Here is an 18,555-nt window from a genome sequence, read left to right on the forward strand (position 1 = left end):
AGGCAAATAAGGAAATAATTCTTTCCTGGGGAGGGAAGAAGGATGGCAGCTTCCAATTCATCCAGAAATGGTTTCATATCATTAAATAAAAGTTAAAATGAAGTGGGGAAAGATAGAGGATAAAAACTGGAACTCTATAACATAGCGAAACCCAGAGTGGACAAGGATGGCGATTAAATGTACAAATGTAAGAAAGGTTTTACTTGAGGGAGAACAATTGAATGTCACTATTGCAAGGTGTTGAAAATGGGATGGTAGATGGAAAAAAATATTTAATGCAAACTAGGGTCTAGAGTTAACAGTAACATTGTAATGTTCTTTCACTAATTGTTTAACAAAGGCAATTTACCAAAGCTTAAATGTCTATAAGAGGAGGATATAAGGGTGGGGTATGGGATTCTTGGCATTGGTGCTATTGTCTGACTTTTTGTTGCATTTTATTTTTATTTTTTCTTCTGTTGCTTTTTAGCTGTCATTTGTCCTTTCTTTTTCTTTTTTCTTTTTCCATTTTTTCACCTTTCCTCTTTCTTTGTGGACAAAATGGAAATATCCTCATGTGGATAGTGTTGTGAATACATAACTATGTGACTATACAGGGAACCACTGATTGTTTACTTAGGATGTATGAATAAATCCATCTAAAAAATAAACAGAGGGATACAAGTGCTGGAGAAAATGTGGAGAAAGGGATGTACCTAATCACCATTGGTGGGGAAGTAGAATAGTGCAGTCCATCTGGAGGGCAGTGTGGTGGTTCCACAGGAAGCTAACCATGGGGTTCCCATATGGTCCTGCAACTTGGTTATTGGGTATATTCTTGGAAGAACTGAAAAGAGGGACATGAATGGACATTTGCACAGTGGGGTTTATGGTGTTAGTATTCACGATTCTCAGTGGAAGTGTACTCCCACTGATGAACAGAATGGCGAACTGTGGTGTATACATACAATGGAATATAGAGCTGCTACAAGAAGGAAGGAAGTTGTGAAGTATGCAACTAGGTGAATGGACATTGAGGATAGTATGTTGAGTGAAATAAAGCAGAAATGAAAAGACAATCATTATAATGCCTCACTAATATGGATTAAATATAATGTGCAAACTCTGAGAATTGAGTCTGAGAGCACAGGTTATCAGGGGAAGGCTTATTATAAAGGTTCCTAGAATGTAAGCCTTTACAGTAGTTACATCTGTTCCTGAGTTGTAATGGCTATTTCTAACTTCTGAGATGCTGAGCTCTTTGTGTCTAACCTGGTCGGTTCCTGGAACTTTGGGTATCTGTGTGACACCTGACACTCAGAGCTAGAGTCTGGTAGCTATGAATGTCAACATTACCCATACAGCAAATGTTAAAGAGTCTGAAAAAAGAGTTCAGACTTACATTACAGATATGAACAAAAGGTACTTGGTTAGGACTAAGGTAAATCATACTAAAGGGTAAAGGGTGATATTGATGTCTTTTAAAACTCCAGCTTCTGTGTGAGACCAAAGGAAGAGATGTTTATTAGGTGCAAAATCTATATTTTAGTGTAACACACTATATAATTTAACTACCAATTCATAAGGCTGAGCCCTCAATCTGGGGCTTGCCCTTATGAAGTTTGTTGCTGCAAAGGAGAGGCTAAGCCTACTTAAAATTGTGCCTAAGAGTCACCCCCAGAGAACCACTTTTGTTGCTGAGATGTGGCCTCTTTCTAAGCCGTTTCTGCAGGTAAACTCACTGCCCTCCCCAATATGTGGGGCATGACTTCCAGGGGTGTAAATCTACCTGGCAACATGGGACATGACTCGCAGAGATGAGCTTGGCCCTGGCATTGTGGGACTGAGAAAGCCTTCTTGGACCAAAAGGGAGAAGAGAAATGAAACAAAATAAAGTTTCAATGGCTGAGAGATTTCAAATAGAGTAAAGAAGTCATTCTGGAGTCTATTCTTATGCATTATATAGAAATCCCTTTCTAGTTTTTAGCTTATTGGAATAGCTAGAAGGAATTACCTGAAACTGTTGAACTGCATCCCAGAAGCCTTGATTCTCGAAGATGACTGCATAACTATATAGCTTAAACTGTGACTGTGTGATTGTGAAAATCTTGTGACTCCCACTCCCTTTATCCAGGGTATGGATAGATGAGTAGAAAAATGAAGACAAAAAGTAAATGAATAATAGGGAGAGATGGGAGGTACGGGATGTTTTGGGTGTTCTTTTATACTTTAATTTTAATTATTATTCTTTTTTGTGAGTGGTAATGAAAACGTTCAAATACTGATTGTGGTGATGAATGTACAACTACATAATGGTACTGTGAACAACTGATCGTACACTGTGGATGACTGGATGGTTTGTGTATATATCTCAATAAAATTGAATTTTTAAAAAAGTATTATCTGATCATTTGAGGAAATGTTTCCACAGAAACACTGAGCCATTATTAAGGGACTGTTTCTATGAAACAAAATTAATAACTAACACATGTAATTTAGTTCAGTGTTTTTCAAACTCAGATACACATAGGTCTCTTGGAGTTTGTGGAATTTTCCAGAGATGATGTGTATCCCCAGAAAAACTTCCTGGTGTGTTAATTTCACTGTAGGATTTTGGGGAAAAAAAAAATTTAATTTGTATTTAAAATAATTTTACATTAAAGAAAACACTTTTGTGAAGAAGACTCCACATTTTATCTCAGATCCCCAGAAGAACAATTTGTTTTCTAAGGCCTAAGGGCATGTGGGTAGAAACATTTGAGAAACAGTGGTTTGGCCTTTATTTCTGATAGACGAAGCTAAAAACCAATAGAAAAAAATCAATAAGTGGTAAAAATACTCGTGTGTTGTTCCTGAAAGATTACTCCACAGGTGATAGGTGCAAAAATGGTAGTGAAATAGCCTGACTAAAGCAGCCCTGATCCTTACGCAAGAGAATGGCTATTGAATAAAGCTCTAAAATACAGCTCAGATCCCTCTACTTTTCTTCTCTACTACTATTCCTCACCCCAGCCCCAGCTGTCGTCTCCTTTCTCATCTTTTCATTGCTCCCTCTACTACTCCACATAGGAGCCAGAGGGTTTGTCTTCTAAAAACATAAATATATTCATTTCATTTTCCTGATTAATACTCTTCAATGGATTCTCAATGCACCCTAACTTAAAGTTCCACTACTTCACCATTTACCCACAAAGCACTACATTATCTGGCTTCTCTCTCCTTCTCCAGCTTAATTTTTTTTGTATTTTAATGCAATTTTATTGAGATATATTCACACACCATAAAATCCATCCAATGTATACAATGAATGACTCACAGTATCATCACATAGTTGTGCATTCATCACTATAATAAATTTTAGAACATTTTCATTACTCCAGGAAAGAAAAAAAAAAATAGAAAACCCAAAATATCCCATACCCCTTATCTCCTTATCTATTTGTTACTGTTGATGAAAGAATATTAAGATATTACTGTTAACCATAGTCCATGGTTTGTAATAGATGCTTTTTTTTCCATAAACTACTCTATTATTAACTCCTTGTAATAATTTCATACATTTGTTCTAGTTCATGGAGCAAATTTCTTGTATTTGTACTGTTAATCACAGTCATTGTCTACCACAAGATTTCCTGCATTATACAGTCCCATGTTTTAACCTCTAGCTTTCCTTCTGGTGACCTATATGACTCTAAACTTCCCCTATCAACCACATTCACACACAATTTACCACTGTTAATTATACTCACAATGTGATACCATCATCTCTATCCATTTCCACTCATTTAAATTCAACCTAGTTAAAAATTCTGCATATCTTAAGTAACGACTCCCCATTCTCTAGACTTATTCTATCTTCTGGTAACATATCTTCTAGATTCTATGTCTATGAGTTTACATAGTATAAGTTGAGATTAGTGAGATCATACAATATTTGTACTTTTGTGTCTGAATTATTTCACTCAACATAATATCCTCAAGGTTAATTATGTTGTCATGTACTTCAGGACTTCATTTCTTCTTACTGCTGAAAAATATTCTATTGCATGTATATACATTTCATTCATCCATTCATTGGTTGATGGACACTTGGATTGTTTCCATCTTTGGCAATTGTGAATAATGCTGCTATGAGCATCAGTGTGCAAATGTCTATGTCCCAGCTTTCAGTTCTTTGGGTATACACCAAGTAGTGGGATTGTCAGATCGTAGGGCAACTCTTTTTTTTTTTTTTTATTGAGATATATTCACATACCATGCAGTCATACAAAGCATACATTCAGTTGTTCACAGTACCATTATATAGTTGTGTGTTCATCACCAAAATTAATTTTTGAACATTTTCATTACCATACACACAAAAATAATAAAAACAAAAATTAAAGAGAAAAAGAACAATTAAAATAAACAAAAGAACATTGGGTGCCTTTTTTTTTTGCCCCCATTTTTCTACTCATTCCTTCATACATTGGACAAAGGGGAGTGTGTTCCATATGGCTTTCCCAATCACACTGTCACACCTCATAAGTTACATTTTTATACAATTGTCTTCAAGATTCAAGGATTCTGGGTTGTAGTTTGATAGTTTCAGGTATGTACTGTTAGCTATTCCAATTCATTACAACCTAAAAAGGATTGTCTATATTGTACGTAAGAGTGCCCACCAGAGTGGCCTCTTAGCTCCTTTTGGAATCTCTCTGCCACTGAAGCTTATTTCATTTCCTTTCACATCCCCCTTTTGGTTAAGAAGATGTTCTCCATTCCACAATATCGGGTCTAGATTCCTCCCTGGGAGTCATATTCCACATTGCCAGGGAGATTCACTCCTCTGGGTGTCAAATCCCACGTAGGGGGGAGGGCAGTGATTTCACCTGTCAAGTTGGCGTAGGGCAACTCTTTACTTATTTTTCTGAGGAACCGCCAAACCATCTTCCACAGCAGCTTTACCAATTTGCTTTCCCACCAGCAGTGAATAAATGTTCCTATTTTTCCATATACTTTCCAACACTTGTAGTTTCCTGTTAGTTTAACAGCATCCATTCTAATAGATGTCAAATGATATCTCAGTTTGGTTTTGATTTGCATTTCCCTAATAGCTAGTGAAGATGAGCATCTTTTAATGTGCTTTTTAGCCATTTGCATTTTCTCATTGGAAAAATGTCTATTCACATCTTTCGCCCTTTTTAAAATTAGGTTGTTTGTCTTTTTATTGTGGAGTTCTAGGATTTCTTTTATATTCTAGCTATCAAACCTTTATCAGATATATGGTTTCCAAATAATTTTTCCCATAGAATTAGCTGCCTTTTCACTTTTTTGGAAAAGTCCTTTGAAGCACAGAAGCATTCAGTTTTGAGGAGGTCTCATTTATCTACTTTTTCTTTCATTTCCTGTGCTTTGGGTGTGAGGTCTAGGAAACTACTGCCTATCACTAGACCTTGAAGGTGTTTCCCTACATTTTCTTCCAGGAGTTTTATGGTACTCTCTCTTATAGGTCTTTGATTCATTTTGAGTTAACTTTTTTATAGGGGGTGAGATAAGGGTCCTCTTTCATTCTTTTGCATATGGATATCCAGTTCTCCCAGCACCTATTATTGAAGAGACTGTTCTGTTCCAGTAGAGTGGACTTGGGAGCCTTGTCAAAAACAACTGACCATTGACGTGAAGGTCTATTTCTGAGCTTTCAATTTGATTCCACTGATCAATATGTCTATCTTTATGACAGTACCATGCTGTTTTGACCACTGTGGCTTCAAAATTTGTTTTAAAGTCAGGAAGCAGGAGTCCTCCCACTTCATTATTCTTTTTCAATATGTTTTTGGCTATTTGAGGCCCCTTTCCCTTCCAAATAAATTTGATAATTACCTTTTTCATTTAAGAAAAGTAGGCTGCCAGAATTGTTTTCTAAGGTTTTCTAAGGTGCAACAACATTTAGCCTTCCACTCCATGAACAAAGAATGTCTATTAATTTGTTTAATTGTTCTTTGATTTTTTAGCAAGGGTTTTTAGTTTTCTGTGTACAGATTCTTTACATCTTGGTTAAGTTTATTCCCAGATATCTGATTAATTTAGTTGCTAAAATTTTTTTCTTGATTACCTCTTTTGATAGCTCATTATTAGTGTATAGAAACAATACTGATTTTTGTGTGTTGATCTTGTGTCCTGCCACTTTGCTGAACTCGTTTATTAGCTCTAGTAGCTTTGTTATAGTTGTTTTTTTTTGGCGGGGGGAGGCTTCTAAATATAGGATAACATCGTCTGCAAATACTGAAAGTTTTACTTCTTCCTTTCTGATTTGGGTGCCTTTTTTTCTTTTTCTTGCCTAATCACTTTAGCTAGAACTTGTAGTATAATGTTGAATAACAGTGTTGACAAGAGGCAGCATTGTCTTGTTCCCAGTCTTCGAAAGCTTTTAGTCTCTCACTGTTGGGGACAATATTAGCTGTGGGTTTTTCATATATGCCTTTTATCATGTTGAGGAAGTTTCATTCTATTCCTGTCTTTTGAAGTGTTTTTACAAAGAAAGGATGATGGGTTTTGTCAAATGTCTTTTCTGTATCAATCAAGATGATTATGTGGTCCTTCCCTGTCAATTTGTTAATGTGGTATATTATACTTATTGATTTTCTTGTGTTGAACCACCCTTGCACACCTGGGATAAAACCCACTTGATCATGGTGTATACTTCTTTTAACATGCTCTTGGATTCAAGCTGCAAGTATTTTGTTGAGAATTTTTGCATCTATATTCATTAGAGAGATTGGTCTGTACTTTTCCTTTCCTGTAGTATCTTTAGTAGGCTTTTGTATTACAGTGATGTTGGCTTCATAAGAAGAGTTAGGCAGTATTCCCCCTCCTCAATTTTTTGGAAGATATGAGCAGAATTAGTGTTAATTCTTCTTGGAATGCTTGCTGAAATTCACTTGTGAAGTCATCTGATCTTGGGCTTTTCTCTGTTGGTAGAGTTTTGATGACTGATTCAATCTCTTTTACTTTTGATTGGTTTGTTGAGGTCTTCTATTTCTTCTTGGGTCAGTGTGGGTTGTTTCTGCGTTTTTAGAAAATTGTCCATTTCATCTAAGTTGTCTAGTTTGTTGGCATTCAATTGTTCATAGTATCTTCTTTTGATCTTTTTTATTTCTTCGGGGTCTGTGATGAAGAACCCCTTCTCGTTTCCGATTCTATTTATTTGCATCTTCTCTCTTTTTTCCTTTGTCAGTCTAGCTTAGGTTTGTCCATTTTATTGATCTTGAGGAACCAACTGTTGTTTTTATTCACTGGCTATTGGTTTTTTAGTTCTCAATTTCATTTATTTCCACTTTGATCTTTGTTATTTCTTTCCTTCTGCTTGCTTTGGGATTAGTTTGCTGTTCTTCCTCTATTTTCTCCATGTGTTCAGTTAAGTCTTTGATCTTAGCTCTTTCCTTCTTTTTAATGTAGGCATTTAGGGCTGTAAGTTTCCCTATCAGCAATGCCCTCACTGCATCCTGTAAGTTTTGCTATATTGTGTTCTCATTTTCATTCATCTTGAGATACATACTGATTTATCTTGTAATTTCTTCTTCAACTCACTGTAAGAACATTTTTTTAATGCCATATATTTGTGAATTTTCTAGTTCTTCAGCTTTCATTAATTTCCAGCTGCATTCCACTATGATCAAAGAAAGTGCTTTGCATAATTTCAATCTTTTTAAAACTAGTAAGATCTGCTTTGTGCTCCAGCCTGTGGTCTATCCTGGAGAATGTTCCATGAGCACTTGAGAAGAATGTACAGCCTGCTGTTCAGGGGTACAATGTTCTATATATGTCTTTTAGGTCTTGTTCATTTATCTTATTATTTAGGTTTTCTCTTTCCTTATTGATCCTGTGATTAGATGGTCTATCTATTGAAGACAGTGGTATGTTGAAGTCCCCACCATTATTGTAGAGACATCTGTTACGACTTTCAGTTTTGCCAGTGTTTCCTTCATGTACTTTGGGGCACCTTGATTAGGTATATAAATATTTATGATATTTCTGCTTGGTGGATTGCCCCTTTTATTAATATAGACTGTCCTCCTTTGTCTCTTAGAACATTTTTGAATTTGAAGCCTATTTTTTCTGATATTAGTATAGCTACTCCAGCTTTTTTTGGTTATTACTTGTGTGGATTGTCTTTTTTCATTCTTTCACTGTCAACCTATTTGTACCTTTGGGTCTAAAATGAGTCTCTTGTAGACAGCATATAGATGGATCATACTTTTTTTTTATCCACTCTGCCAATCTGTGTCTTTTGACTGGGAAGTTTAATCCATTAACATTCAATGTTACTATTATAAAAACAGTCCTTACTTTGACCATTTTATCCTTTGGCTTTTATTTGTCAGATGTATTTTTTTCTTTCTTTTTATTCTTTTATTTACCCTTATTGATAATCTTCATTTCTATACTCTCCTCCAAGCCTCTCTCTCCTGTTTTTTCTTTTTTTTCCCCAGCCAGAAGAACTCCCAAGCTGAGAGAGTGCATCAGCAAGAGACCTACCCTACAAGAAATACTAAAGGGAGTTCCCTTTAAATATTTCCTGAAAATATTTAGCCAGATGGTGAGGATATGAGATTTGCCCCTCTTCTGGGTAACAAAGGAAGACTTGGCCCAGAAAAGATGGGAGCCATAACTTAGGTAATACGCAAACTAGACACTGCTCATGGTAATCCTTGATCGACTGTAGCTTTTCTTAGCCCATCAAAGAAAAAGAACAATTTGCTTTGCAAACCAGAAAGAACACTGGACTGTGTGTCAAAGACATAGGTTCTAAATCTGATCCACTTAAAAATTATGGGACTTAGGAAAAGTCAACAAATCATCCTGGACTTTGTGTTTCATACCCATAAAATGGAGGATGAGGTAACAACCTTTGTTTACCAAAAATTGAGAACCAGTTATTTACTTCACAATAAATACTGATTTATGGGGGACTCAGTAGGCTTTCCATAAAGAGATTTTTATCCAAGATCTTTTTATTTGTACTCTTTTTCTCTAGAGCAATGGAAAAACAAAATTCCACAGTTTACCCATGTGTATATTTCCTTAGAAAGAAACAGAGATTAAAAAAAAAAAAATTCCAGCAAAGTCATTGTAGCATTCTTCTACTCAAAAATGCCTCAAAAATTCTTACTATATTTCCACAACAAAAGTGAATATACATCAGGAAAATGCATAAATATTTCTTACAACAGATCTAGTAAGATACTATGAACACATGGAATAAAAGACTGCCAATTTGATTTGATTTGATAGATGGCTGGAAGGTTCCCATTTCACAAAAATGTTTCCCACTGTCCCAAGTGCCGTCATTAGAGATTCATTCCCTTCATTTACTATATTAGGAAAATACAAAGTAGGACTCAAAGCTACTATAAGATTTTATGATAATTAATTTATATAGCCTTGTAAATATGACAACTAACTTTCACACATTTTATTATATTAAAATCTAACTATTCCTTGAGGAAATTACAAGACACTTTATCCTAAATTTAAAGAAAGAAAATCAAGAGTCACGGTTAGCCAGTGATAGAGGTAGGTCTCAAATCCTGGTCCAGTTTTTCTAGAGCTCACCAGAACTCTCAGTTTCTTCTAGCCACATATTTCTAAGATAAGCACATTTCAATGTGACAGTTTTCATTAAAAAATAAGGAAAAAAATAAATATTTCTTCCTAGACAGGATTTAAAATCTGGCAGCAGGGCACCCAGTTTTTCTACTTAAAAACTGCATTATCATAGCAATTTCCTTTAACCTCTTTGAGCTTTAATTTCTACATCTCTAAAATGGGGATGAAAGTTTTTCTCTCTGTTTAGTGCACGTAAAACAAGTAGCAAAGGGCCTGGATTATGAAGGTGGTTTAATGACTGTTGATTCACTTTGGGGTCTAGTAAGACAAAAATCATATCAAATATTAGCAATAGGATGAGAGCAAAGAGATCATTGCTCTGGTTGATAAAAGTGGCCTATATTTACACTATTCTTTAGAGTGCCATAAGGATTATCTTTGCTGAAACCCTAATTTTAATGAACAGCTTAGCGATCCAACTTTTCAGCATAGGAAGAAATTTATATTTGATTTACACCACAGATGCATATTTGAAGTATTTGAACATTCTAATCCTTGGCTAAAGGTATAATAAGCTACCTTAGCAAACCTGAAATTGCAAAATAAATGGAAAATGCTTGCTAATTTAAATAGAAATATCAAAGGAACGAAAAAGCCAAAGCATGTACCAGTGAGGAAAGTTAACCAGCAGAAAGTTTTCTCTACTTTTTTTCAGGGCAAACAAATGACTTCCTTAGGTGGGTAGGATATAAAACCAAAACAGTCCGTCTCCATCATTTTTTCACACAAATACAAGCAGGACAAAAAGTCCATGTCTATATGCAATCTCATTTTTTGGTAAAGGCATTGTTCATTGAAAATAAGCCCATTGCAGAATAATGTATAAACTATGGACTTATTTTGTAGAAACAATGTCAAGTCTCACCTATATCTGAGCAACGTGCTTGTGTGTGCTGATATGCCAGGCTGTTATGTTGGGAACTTCGAGATGGGGAGCTCTGCAGGGACTTTGGGAGAGATTTGTGTTTATTGAACATTTTTGTATTCCACAACCAGATACAATGAGCACATATTTTTGGAACAAAATATTTAAAGATAAAAAGAAAAAAAATGTATGTTTCTTATTATTCATCTACCCATTCATTCATCAATTTACTCATCATGCAATATTTATTTAATGCTTACTGGTGACCATTTAAGTAAGTTAAATGATCTTCTCTGTGAATTGTCACACTGGACTTTTTCCAAGAAATGCTGGCAAAATTCTGTTTCATGTCATGGGATTAGCAATGTGGTTCTGTGCTCTGTCCTAGAATCCTTCCCTGTACTGTTCTGGGATAACCAGGATATATTACATTCAAACCATCTGGAGCTTCCTTTACCCATTTCCATTCTATCTACAGTTATAGCACCAGAGAAAGAGTTGATTGAATCTCAAATTCCACTGAATTGTGGGTGGTCATTGGTAGCAAGTACATGGAAGTTACAGTCAAAAGACCAGGGTCTGAGTCACAGCTCTTCCCCTAACCAGTATGTAACGTTGGGTAATCCACTTCCTTCTTTTTCAGTCACAGCACCATTTTTCTCTCCTTAAGGGATACTACCTATCTTACAGCATGGCTGTAAAGCTCAAGTGGGATAAGATATGGAAAGCCTGAATAAACTGCAAAATGTTGGCTAAGTATACATTTTTATTTCTCCTAAAAGAATTTGTGATTTTGCTTCCTAATGAAGGACTAGGACACATTTTTACAAATATCTGCAGATTTCTACTTGAGGAAGGACTATAATAAGTTTGAATGGCACTCAGAGTATTTAGTTAGTCCCCAAAGCAATAGCTGTGGTGTTAGGCAAATGTGTTTTCTTCCTGGTAAAGATAGCAAAACTCAATTAACCAGCAAGCATATCTGACCTGGTGTAGTCGTCTTCAATAAGCATGTGCTTTGGAATTGGTGAGTACCTTCCCGGAGAGATGGGTGGCAGGGAGGTCTTGTATTCTAAAGTACCATTGTTGCCAGAGAGAAGATGGTTTTCCATCGGTGGAGAATAAGCTGAGAGGTGAAGAAAAAAAGAAACTTGTTATGTGGGTGATTCAATGCATTATGCTTAATTCAGAGGATGTTTAAAAATAGAGGGCTTTGCTGCATGCCAAGAGATTTATTGTCTTCCAAGATGACAGGGGAGGGGGAGTGCTGTTTGTTTGCATTTAATATGGAAAAGCACATGGTGACCTTTAGGACTGGAAAGATGTAATAACAGTTATATCTATAAGCCCAGTTAGTATAATTAGGTAAAGAGAAAAACTGGAGGAAAGACCCAGCACATACACTTTCAGAATGATGATTAATTTTCTATTGAAATGAAAATGTTAACTTTCTAATTGCAGACCTCACATTCTTTTCACATGATTAATATCCAATCATCAAAAGCTCCTAAGGGAGAAAGTTCACCCATTCTTCAAGGTACTTGTGCATAAAGTATGCTGCCCTTTGCGTAAAGATTTTTCTGATCTTCAAAAGACAGATAATATCTCCTTCCTTTCAGTCTCTCAAGGATATTTATGCTTTGTTTTATTTATTTTTTTAATTCTTTCATGGCATATACATCTATCTTATTCCAACAAATATTACTGCTATTACTATATTTGAATTAGCCTTCCTTCCAACCAAGTTTCTTGAGGGTCATGACTGTGCCTTCCTTGAATCCACATATTACCTTACAAGATATCTTGTACATATTAAAGTTACTCAATACATATTTGTTGAATTGATTAGTAAGTTTAGTTTCTCCTTCTTTCCTTTTATACATTTCACAAAGTAGGTCACAGAGTCTAAAGGCTGATTTTCCTAGATCCATCCTGTTGAAAAACTCTAAAAGTTAAAACTCTTTCACCTCCTAATGTAGCAATGATCTCAGCTTACTGCATACTTGAAAAAGATACATATTTTCGGAGCAAGTAGTTTTAGAATCATCATTATAAAAAGCAATAGTTAAATTGGGCAGGTAACAAAATTATTCAACCCTTAAATTTTTCTCAGGAGGAATATGTGAATTTGGGACAGGTTAAATGACTTGCTTAAGACCACTTCAGTAATTAATGGCACATCCTGAAGCACACTCTGTTTCCCAGTACTACAACTGGATTCTCAAAATTTCAGAATGAGCAGGCTTACTGATATCTATAAAACTGTCCCTTAAATTTACCTCCAGAGGGTGAATTGTTTCTAAATCTAGCCCCCAAAGACAGGACCTTAGATAAAGGTTTTATTGCCCTATTAGGGAAAGGAGAAAACTTGGGGCTAATGTACCAGTAGTTTTTGTAAAGACCCAAGCAGAGTGTCTCATAGTTAGTGCTTGCCCTAGAAGCACCTACCCCCAATCTGTCTCTTCTGCCATAGAAACTGAAGATTTTCTCTGGCTTCCCAGCTGATGTTAACAAAAGGTAAAAGCTATGACAATGATGATTGAGGATAATGATTTCACCACTCAAGCACAAGTGTCCTCCCTCAGGAAGAAGCATAGCTATCTCTGTTCTACTTTTCAAGCCTCTTTTTTCCACTCTGCTACTACATATTTTTGAACTAGGAAGAGAGAATCTTATGGCATGAGAGCCCTCATGGCTAGAAATGGCCTTTAAAAATGTGTTACTCCAACACTATTGTAATCACACTGCCAGCCCATCAGGTATCCAACTTTCCCAATATTAGGTAAAGTCCTGATAAGGCAACAAGGGAGTGAAGTGGAGGATATTCCTCTCGGAAATATTTTCTGAGGCTAAACAAGAAGGAAAGTGCAAGCAGAGGACTCTGTTGATAGTTTCGCAGAATTTCAATTTTGCAAACCTGGCATGTTGCCAATAGAGGACACTGAGCATGGTACTCACAGTGAGTAATATCAGGTGGACCATAAGGATCAGTCATATAAATGGTGGTGGGTTTGCCAACTTTTAAATAAACTACATCTGACGTGTTCTTCAATATTGCTACTGCCTCTTCATGTGTTACTTCTTCTAAACTGTAGTTATTTACCTGAAAGGAAAAAAAAAAAATCAATATTAGAGTTAAATCCAAGCAGCTGAAGACAACTATCCAGGCAAGAAGATATGTGGAATTATGACCTTACTTAAAAACTATATTGCAATGATTACAGTCCAGTATTCAATATGTGATACTTTGACAGAACAGATAGATTCATGACATTAGCTAAGCAGATAAGGTATAGATTTTGATGCTACACAACAAGGTTGCTTCTTGCTTTTTTCTGTAAGGAGGTCAAACATTATAATGGAACTCAGAGTACCGTTTGTGGAAAAATAAAATGAAAGGCCAAATGTCTTTGTTATTATGTTACAGTTTTTGTGATTATAAAAGCAATACATATACATTGAAGAAAATTTTTCAGAAAAGCAAAGAGAAGAAAATAAAAATCATCCTTGATTTTCCTACTTGGATGTACACATACGTACACACACACACACACATTCATCCTCCATGCATATATTATTTTTTCCTTAACAAAACTGTGACTGTATTATATGTATTGTCTTAGAACCTTCTTTTTAAAATGTGTAGTGATTGATTGTCCATATCATCAATGCACTACAGTGATATGACTTTTGTTTTCTTCAGTGCATTGTACTGCATGGCTATAATACGATTAAGAAATGTCTTACTAACACATGTTTAGTTTGCTTCTAATTTTTTGCTACTATAAATAATGTTGCACTGAACCTCCTTCTATATTTGTGCATATGTTTCATGATCTCTTTGGGATAAATTCATGCAAGTGGAAATTGGTGGAACAAATTATATGAACATTACTAAGGCTTTTGATACTAAGGCTTTTGATATCTGTTTCCAAAAGTCCCTTCTGGAAACATGGACAAGTTTACCCTCATATCAGAACTATACGAGAGCTCTCATTTCTCTATAACTTAACCAAATTTGGCTTTTATCATTTTAAATCTATTTCCCAACAAAATGCCATATTTTTAACTTTTTATTTTGAAATACTTTCAAACTTACAGGGACATTTTCAAAAATAATACAAACCCCATACAGAGAATTCCAACATTCCCATAAACACTCTAGATATCCAGATCCACAATTTTCAGTTTGCCACATTTGCCATATCATTCTATCTATCCATCTATCTGTCTGTCTTAAGTATTTCTTGAACAATTCATTTTTTGAACACTTGAGTATAGGCTGCATTCATCAAGCTCCTTGAAAACGTAATACTGCCATGTATATTTCCTAAGACAAAAGATATTTTACTTAATGTAACCACCTTAAGTGCAGTTATCCATTTGAAGAAATTTATCACTGGTATAAAGCTTACAGTGTGTATTTCTTTTTGTTTTAATACATCCCAATGATGTCCTTTTGAGCCTTTTCTCCACCCTTGCTAGATCATGTCCAGGATCATGTATTGCATGTATTTGTCATTGTCTCTTTAGTTTTGTTTTGTTTTGTTTTGTCCTAGTTGTAGTAACATATATACAACATAAACTTCCCCATCTCAACCAATCCCAAGCATACCAGTCAGTGGAATTAATCATATTCACAACATACCCTCATCACCTTCACATCTCCCAACAGGAAACATTACACCCATTATGCATTAACTCCGTATTCCTCTTACCACCTTGCCACAGCAATCTGTACTCTAATTTCTGTTGCTATGAGCTTGCATATTCTATGCTATTTTCTCTGTAGTTACCATGGGACTTAAATTCGACATACTAAATCTTTATCAATCTTGTTTGTTTTGACACCAAGTTAACCTCAATAGTATACACAAATTATGTTCCTGTGCTCCTATCTTTCCACTTCTATGTAGTTCTTGTCAAAAATTACATGTTTTTACATTATGAGTTCAAAACCAAAGATTTAGCATTACATTTCATGCATTTGCCTTTTAGATCCTATAAAAAGTAAAAAGTGGAACTTTAAACCAAAAATATAACGGTGCTAGCATTTATAGTTACCCATGTTATTACTCTCACCAAATTTATTTCTTTCATGTGGCCTCGATCTATTTTCTATTGTCCTTTCCTTTTAACCTGCAGAAATCTCTTTAGCATCTCTTGCAGGGCTGGACTAGTGGTGACAAACTCCATAAACTTTTGTTTATATGGGAATGTCTTAATCTCTCCCTCCTTTTTTTTTTTTTTGAGATTTTTGCTTAAAATTTAATTTTATTGAGGTTGTTCACATGCCATACAATTATCCAAAGACCCAAAATGCACAATCAATTGCCCATGGTACCATCATATAGCTGTTCATCCATCCCCACAATTTTTTTTTCAATTTTAAGAACATTTCCATTACTCCAGAAAAGAAATAAAGACAAAAAAAGAAAACTCAAATCCTCCCAAAGTCCTAACCAAACCCCTTCCATTATTGACTCATAGTATTGGTATAATAAATTAATTACTGTTGATGAAAGAATGTTAAAATACTGCTAACTGTAGTACATAGTTTGCAATAGGTATATTTTTTTCCTATATATTGCTATATTGTTAACTTCTAGTTACAGTGTCATAAATTTGTTCTAGTTCATGAAAGAGATTATGGACATTGTCTGCCATAAGATTCACTGTTTCATACATTCCCATCTTTTAACCTCCAACGTTTCTTTTGGTGACATACATTACTCTAAGCTTCCCCTTTCCACCACATTCACATACCATTCAGCACTGTTATTCTCACAATAATGTGCTACCGTCACCTCTGTCCATTTCCAAACACTTAAGATCAACCTAGTTGAACATTCTGCTCATAATAAGCAACAGCTCCTCATTCATTAGCCTTGTTCTATATCCTTCTGACCTATATTTAATGTCTATGAGTTTACATATTATAATTAGTTCATATCAGTGAGACCATGCAATATTTGCCCTTATGTGTCTTATTTCACTTCATATAGTGCCCTCAAGGTTTCTTCATCAACTCTGTTTTTTTTTTAAGACAGTTTTGTTCACCTGGCATACTTTCTGTCTTAAGTAAACAATCGATGGTTCCCTGTATAGTCACATATTTAGGTATTCCCCACCATCACCACTATCTATGTAAGGACATCTCTAATTCTACCACAAGGAAGGAGGAAGAGTCAAAGAAGGTAGAGAGACAAAAGAAAAAGAAAAAGAAAGAAAGAAAGAAAATATGACAGCTAAAGCAAGAAAAGGAAAGATAGAATTAAACTAAATTAGAATAAAAGAGTAAGATAACATCACCAATGCCAAAAGTCCCATACCCCTCTCTGTCCCCCTCTTATAGCCATTTAGTTTTGGTATATTACCTTTGTTGCATTGATTTTATTTTTTCCCCAATACCACCCTATTTTTAATACCTTGCAAGGCTGACATTCATTTGTTCTACCTCATGTAAAAACATATTTGTACATTTTATCACAATTGTTGAGCATTCCAGGTTTCACTGAGTTATACTGTCCCAGTCTTTATCTTTCCTCATTTGTTCTGGTGTCCCACATGCTCCTAATCTTCGTCTTTCAATCATACCCACAGTCATCTTTGTTCACTGTACTTACATTGCTGTGCTACCATAATCCAAAATTGTGTTCCAAACCACTCACTCCTGTCTTTCCTTATCTGTCTGTAGTGCTCCCTTTAGTATTTCCTGTAGTGCAGCTGTCTTGTTCACAAACTCTCTCATTGTCTGTCAGAGAATATTTTAAACTCTACCTCATATTTGAAGGACAGTTTTGCTGGATATAGGATTCATGGTTGGCGGTTTTTCTCTTTCAGTATCTTAAATATATCACACTACTTTCTTCTTGATTCCATGGTTTCTGCTGAGAAATCTGCACATAGTCTTATCAAGCTCCCCTTGTATGTGATGGATCACTTTTCTCTCACTGCTTTCAGGATACTCTCTTCATCTTTTACGTTTGATAATCTGATTAAGTGTTTGGCATAGGTCTATTCAGATCTATTCTGTTTGGGGTACGCTGAACTTCTTGGATCTGTAATTTTATGTCTTTCATAAGAGATGGGAAACTTTCATCAATTATGTCCTCTATTATTGCTTCTGCCCCTTTTCCCTTCTCTTCTCCTTCTGGGACACCCATGACATGTACATTCATGTGCTTCATGTTGTCATTCCATTCCCTGAGATATTGCTCATATTTTTTCATTTTTTTCCCTATCTGTTCTTTTGTGTGTAGGATTTCAGGTGTCTTGTACTCTAGTTCCTGAGTGTTTTCTTCTGCCTTTTGAGATCTGCTGTTGTATGTCTCCATTGTGTTTTTCATCTCTTGTGTTGTGCTTTTCATTTCCATAGATTCTGTCAGTTGTTTTTTCAAAGTTTTGATTTCTACCTTATGTTCACCCAGTGTTTTCTTTATAACCTTCATCTCTTTTACCATATCCTCCCTGAACTCACTGATTTGGTCTTTGATGTGATTTAGCATATTTCTTTGAAAATCTTTAATAGATTTTTTCATTAAAGTGAAACAATATCTCAACTGTATCTTGATTGAGGTGTAAGTTTGTTCCTTTGACTGGGCCATGTCTAAAGTTTTCCTAGTGTAGATTGTAGTTTTCTGTTGTCTAGGCATCTGGTTTCCTCAGTTACCCCCATCAGATTTTCCCAGACCAGAACAGGTTCAGATCTCAGAATGGGGTTATATTCAGTTTCAAGTATCCCTGCAGGTGTGAACTAGAGATTGACAGACTTTCTCCTGTGAGGTCTCTAGCTGCTATGCTTTTCCTAACCTGCCCAACAGGTGGCGTCTGTCAGCCTGTCACTCCTGACTTGTGTAAGGAGGTGTGGCCCCTTTAGTTTCTGTTTTGGCTGTTTTTCCCCAGGCTCTGGGGTCTGGTTCTGAAGGGAAGACCAGTAGTAGAGCTGTGCCCCACCTCCTTCCTCTTAGGGAAGATACACCCCCTAGGGAGTTATCATCTGCACTTGAATAGCTTCTCTGTCTCTCTAGCTCTGTTATTTTCACCCCTGTCTGGGTCAGAGC

The 18,555-nt window shown here is 35.6% G+C and overlaps 1 protein-coding gene across 16 annotated transcripts in view; it reads right to left on the minus strand.

The window, feature by feature from the left end:
- The window catches only part of DLG2 (discs large MAGUK scaffold protein 2), a 2,332,374-nt gene that overhangs the window by 470,189 nt on the left and 1,843,630 nt on the right, over positions 1 to 18,555 (minus strand). For all 16 annotated transcript variants that reach the window (XM_037840899.1, XM_037840898.1, XM_037840904.1 and 13 more), the window contains 2 exons: positions 13,451 to 13,595; positions 11,480 to 11,618 (listed from right to left, as the gene is read on the minus strand). In XM_037840899.1, coding sequence (XP_037696827.1) covers positions 11,480 to 11,618; positions 13,451 to 13,595 — 284 coding nt within the window. The remainder of the gene's footprint in view (positions 1 to 11,479; positions 11,619 to 13,450; positions 13,596 to 18,555) is intronic.

Source organism: Choloepus didactylus, chromosome 6, assembly GCF_015220235.1.
Source record: "Choloepus didactylus isolate mChoDid1 chromosome 6, mChoDid1.pri, whole genome shotgun sequence".
In the NCBI taxonomy this organism is placed as follows: domain Eukaryota; kingdom Metazoa; phylum Chordata; class Mammalia; order Pilosa; family Megalonychidae; genus Choloepus; species Choloepus didactylus.